This window comes from Berghia stephanieae, chromosome 4 (genome assembly GCF_034508935.2).
Source record: "Berghia stephanieae isolate SIO BIC M18660-M18661 chromosome 4, UCSD_Bste_1.3, whole genome shotgun sequence".
NCBI classification, from domain to species: domain Eukaryota; kingdom Metazoa; phylum Mollusca; class Gastropoda; order Nudibranchia; family Aeolidiidae; genus Berghia; species Berghia stephanieae.
Genome location: NC_088363.1, coordinates 88,515,336 through 88,520,064, shown reverse-complemented (window position 1 = coordinate 88,520,064; position 4,729 = coordinate 88,515,336). Strand labels below are relative to the sequence as shown.

Sequence of the window (4,729 nt, the reverse complement as noted above, 5' to 3'; positions counted from 1 at the left end):
TTTATAAAATTCAACATTTTATTTTGGTCTTGGGTTGGGGTTTTTTTTTTTCATATTGAGATAAAACAGAGATAGAAAAAAGTCCATGTAAATTGCAATGGCAGTCATTTTTAGTTGTGAAGAAAAAAAAGTTAAGAGGAAGATAGTAGAGAAATCGAAGAAAGAAAAAAGAGTAGGCGGTAGAGGAGGAGGAAGGGGTGATGAAGCGGATAAATAGGATCAAAAGAATACGAAGAAAATACTATCATAAATCATGGATCCAATCATTCAGGTTAGCAATTGTAAACAAACATTTTTTTAAAGTGATACAACATCATTTAGACCTCTATCTTAAATAAACAAGGAATTCTTTAATATTCAAGATCGCACTAATTTCACGAATGAAACAAAAACGTTTATTATATAGCGCTCTCGTTAACAACAAAAATGCCACTGTTTAATATTTCTTAAGTTAATGTCGAAAAAAGACAAATCGTTTGATTATTAATTTGATGCAAAGACTGAAGTAATTTCAAAAGCAGAAAACCGATTTATTGAATCAATGGCAAAATTCAACAACTTATGACAGTTCATGTAGGTACATAAGTGTAATTAATTTATGGCAATATCAATGCTTGTAGCTCAGAATTAAGACACGATTTCACTTTATCCTCTCGGTCTGAGTTAATTTGTGACCCATCGTCTGAAATTGGTATTCTGTCGCCAAAAAGTGAATGTAATAATATTTAAATGGTCAGGAATTTGAAACGGTAGGCGTTCATGAAACTCTTCATGTATTCATTTTTTTATAATAATGCATATTTTTTACTATTGATTCTTTGCATTTATTTTTAAAAAACGCATATCATCGGCCAGCCGAATATAACATACCAACAACACACAAAACATTGTATAACTTTAAACGTTTATAGTCTAAATAATACAAATACTACTCATAAAAATGGCTGGTTAAGAACTGTAACAAAGAGATAAGTGACGTCAATTTCGTTCTAATTATGAATACCATTTTTATCATTCAAATCACAACGATATAATACCGTTTTGAGAGAATTGGTCACATTTCAGCTTTCATAGCTACAACCATCATTTAGTGCCCGGATCCAGCAGTGGAACGATTGGCTTAGAACCTGTGACGTCATCATCAGGGGGAAGTAATTGTTGAGGCCGTCGTGGTTGATGACAGATGCTTATCTGTTGTAATATAACATTCCTATATATTTTTATGATTAATGAATTCATATCTAATTTTGCAATACGATAACTGATTCAAAAACTTAACGAGGTGAAATTGTTTAGGAAATGCTTAGAAAATGAGACAGGCTTTATTCGGAAATTTTCCCCCATTAAATCAAAAAGACAAACTCATCATTTTCACAACATAAAAAAAAGAAAGAAATTTCTTTCAAATCCTTGTCGTTTCGATAAAGAAAACATTGCAATAGATTAGGCTTTGTTAAAAACGTTTTTCCATAATGATGAGTCAACAATGAAGCAGTTGACTTAGGTTCTATATTATCTTAGTTTGATCAGGCCATTGACCAAGACCCAATTTCTGGGCGGGGTTCCTGACCTCCCATAGTGGGAAGGGGGTCCATACTGTGTCTTCTATCCCCCTATGTCTGTTTTCCAACATGCTTTCTGTCTTTGTCTTGTAATGAGATTACTTGGTTTTGTCCTGGCCCTGGCCTGAGTCCTGGCTGGGAGGGAAACAGTCAAATGCATAGTTATTGTTCTGGAGATGAAATTTTTTCCTTGTAAATCATCTCTCTGATATGTATTATTATATTTGTTATTTTGAATGTATATTGTAAGCATTTGGGTGTATTCCTCTTTGTTGGATTTTGTGCTTGTGTCTGGATGAGACTTATAGGTGATCTCAAACTAAGTACATTGGTGGTATGCTCTTGGGATCTACATCTAATACCTATTTGTTCCCAGTTCCCCTTTGTCTTACTTTGTCTTGGGTGCTTTAATTGTAATTCTAGAACTTTTTACGATCCCATTTTCTTCCTTTTTACTGGCGCTGATATAACAAATGTGTTGCAAGCGCCGTAAAACCCTTAAAAACAAACAAACAAGACCCAATTTTGGAGCATCTTCTAAAGAACTGCGAAATAGTTTGGACACGCCAAGTTTACTGCATGCAACATTGTAAAATTGAGACTAAGATTAACATAACAAAAGCCTGCTCATAAGACAACTTTAAAATTATATTCTCAATCAACTTACATTTGAGGAATAGAGACTATTTTTCTTTTGTTTTTTAAAGTTAAAGCAGTGATAAGAAACAGTGAAGCCTGGCCAATGAGAGCAATGGCCTTCTCTACGTTTTCAAATAATTAAATAATTGAGCTTTATATAGCGCAATATCCACTAAATGTGCTCAAAGCGCTTTACAATTGGTCCCTGGTCAACAGCAACATTTAACATGTAGGACGGGACATGACGCCTGTTAGGGGATATTACAATTTTTCGGACAAAGACAACGCTGTTAACGGCCAGGTACTCATTTTACACCTGAGTACGGTGAGAGAATGTGAGTAAAGAGCCTTTTCCAATGACTCAACTATGCGCCTTCCTATCCGAAAGCGAGTGTCATACCACTAGACCACATTGCCGCACAATAATTATTCTAATAAGAAAATCGGAGTTAGTAGTAGTAGAAGTAGTAGTACGGTAGTAGTGAATGTAGTATTAGTAGGACTACTACTACTGTTGTTTTTGTTTATTGTTGTTTTTTGTGTTTTATTGTTGTTACTATTGTTCCTATTTGTTTGTTTGTTTGTTGCTTGCTTCAATATATTGTATGCTTGTTTGTTTGTCTGGTATGCCTTCTTATTTTACATGCATCATTAGCTTTTGACAGTTCCAAACATTACTAACCACAATGGGAAGTATAACTGAGCGAGGTCATACCAAAATGTATATTGTGTTGTCTGTTGTTTTTGTTTTTGTTCTGTTTTGTTGTGTTTTTTTTTTTTTTGGTTTTTTTTTGTTTTTCTTTTGTTTTTTTTTTTGTTGTTGTTGTTTGGTGTTGTTTTGTTTTGTTTGTTTGTTTGTTGTTTTTTTTTTTTGGGGGGGGGGGAGAGGAGGGGGGATTATTGTTGTCGTTGTTATTTCCTGTTACTAAAAATAATTCCTTACCTTCAACCTTGCAATCCTGACACTGACATCCTCGAAGCAGCGGATAAAAGGCTCTTTTCTTTTGTCCCAGTGAACAATCCAATTCGACTATCCGAAGACTTTCGACAACTCCAACACAACATCTGATAGCGGGAAACGGACATGTAGTAGTGTTGTTGCCTTTGTCCAAACGCCAAAGAGGCTGCACGTGACGTGCTATATATGTTAGTAATAAGTTTTATCCCATAAAAAAGTATAAATTGCAAGAAGCTAAGATCATAGTTACAATTCTGAAATTAAGTATGTGTGCGAAAATGGCATAATAACAGTGGCGTGGGGCCATTGTCGAATGGTGCCAAGCACCGTACCAATCTTTTAAAAATCATTAACAGCATAATTTAATTAAAAATAAAACTGAGAAATTTTAACTCCACTGTCTTTCGCCAACTCGCCAACAACATACTGCCTTTTTAGTCTCCACTCTATTCAAGATTCCGAATCACGCACTGCGCCGACTCGTGTGTTGGTGACATCACTGCGCGAAGTAGTGACTAAATCAAACACCGGTGGTGCAAAGCAATCCAAGCTCCAGTTAATGCTCTATCCATTAGTATCGCTATAGCTGATTGAGCGAGAAACTGGGTCGAATTATACTATCTTCAAATAGCGGAAAACCCCTCGACTTGTGCCAGGATCTGAGAGCTCCACCGTTGGACGGGGGATGCGCCAAATTAGGGTAACTTCGGTCAACCAAAATATTACATTAACTGTCAAAAACACTGATCATTGTCAAGTTTATTTGTAAGCAGCAAAGAAAGACAACATAAAACTTAAAAATATGACATATCAACCCCCCCCCCCCCCCCAACTCTTTTTCGCGATTATTGAATAAAGTAATTCTTTGCAACGAAGCATTGTGGACGAATTTACCAACTTTTTTCTTGCTTGTAGTGCCGAGTTGATGGTTACGTGTGTATGAGTGTTTATTTGTGTGTGTGTGTGTGTGTGTGTTTGTGTTTGTTTGTGCGTGTGTATTTTGTGAGTCAGAGAAAGAAAGCGAAGATTGTCAACAGTTATACTTTGGTGTGTTTTTAGATTTTTTAAGTACTTAAGTGGAGTGATTTTTTCTTTGTGATGCTTTAAGATCTGAATCTACCTTTTATTTGTGCAATCATTAATCGTAGTCCACTGATTTCCATTATTTGAGATATACTTTGAAGTTTTGTTTTGTTAAACAATGAATTGCAATGAATCAAATTGACTCTTTACTTCACCGACCGTTTGGGAGATTGACGCTAGATGACAAATTAGAAATAAAAAAGACTAGTTCCTCACCAACCAACTGATTTTGAATTAACACAGGTGGAAATCTCGAAAACGCTCTTTTTCAGTGACATGGTATGACAGGCATGAATGGCTCACAGTTAGTTTAGAAAAAAAACGTTTCTTTTTTTTTTATTGTCTACTTTTTACAGATACAACAAACACTGACAAATCATGGACATCTATAGGCTATAGTGACCTTAACCACTTCCATCGTAATTCTTAACCTCCTGAACGTTGTTTTAGCACCCTTAAAAGAGTGAAAAATTTCTTGCGAAACTCA

General features: G+C 35.3%; 1 protein-coding gene across 2 annotated transcripts in view; it reads right to left on the bottom strand.

Annotated features, from left to right (window-relative positions):
* The window catches only part of LOC144971513 (uncharacterized), an 18,541-nt gene continuing 13,812 nt past the window's right edge, over positions 1 to 4,729 (bottom strand). Inside the window, exons 9-10 of one of the 2 annotated variants that reach the window (XM_078912493.1) lie at positions 3,145 to 3,266; positions 1 to 1,210 (exon numbers count right to left, since the gene is read on the bottom strand). In XM_078912493.1, the coding sequence (XP_078768619.1) occupies positions 1,188 to 1,210; positions 3,145 to 3,266 (145 nt within the window). In that variant the 3' untranslated portion in view covers positions 1 to 1,187. The remainder of the gene's footprint in view (positions 1,211 to 3,144; positions 3,267 to 4,729) is intronic. The other variant, XM_078912492.1, reaches the window with a different exon arrangement.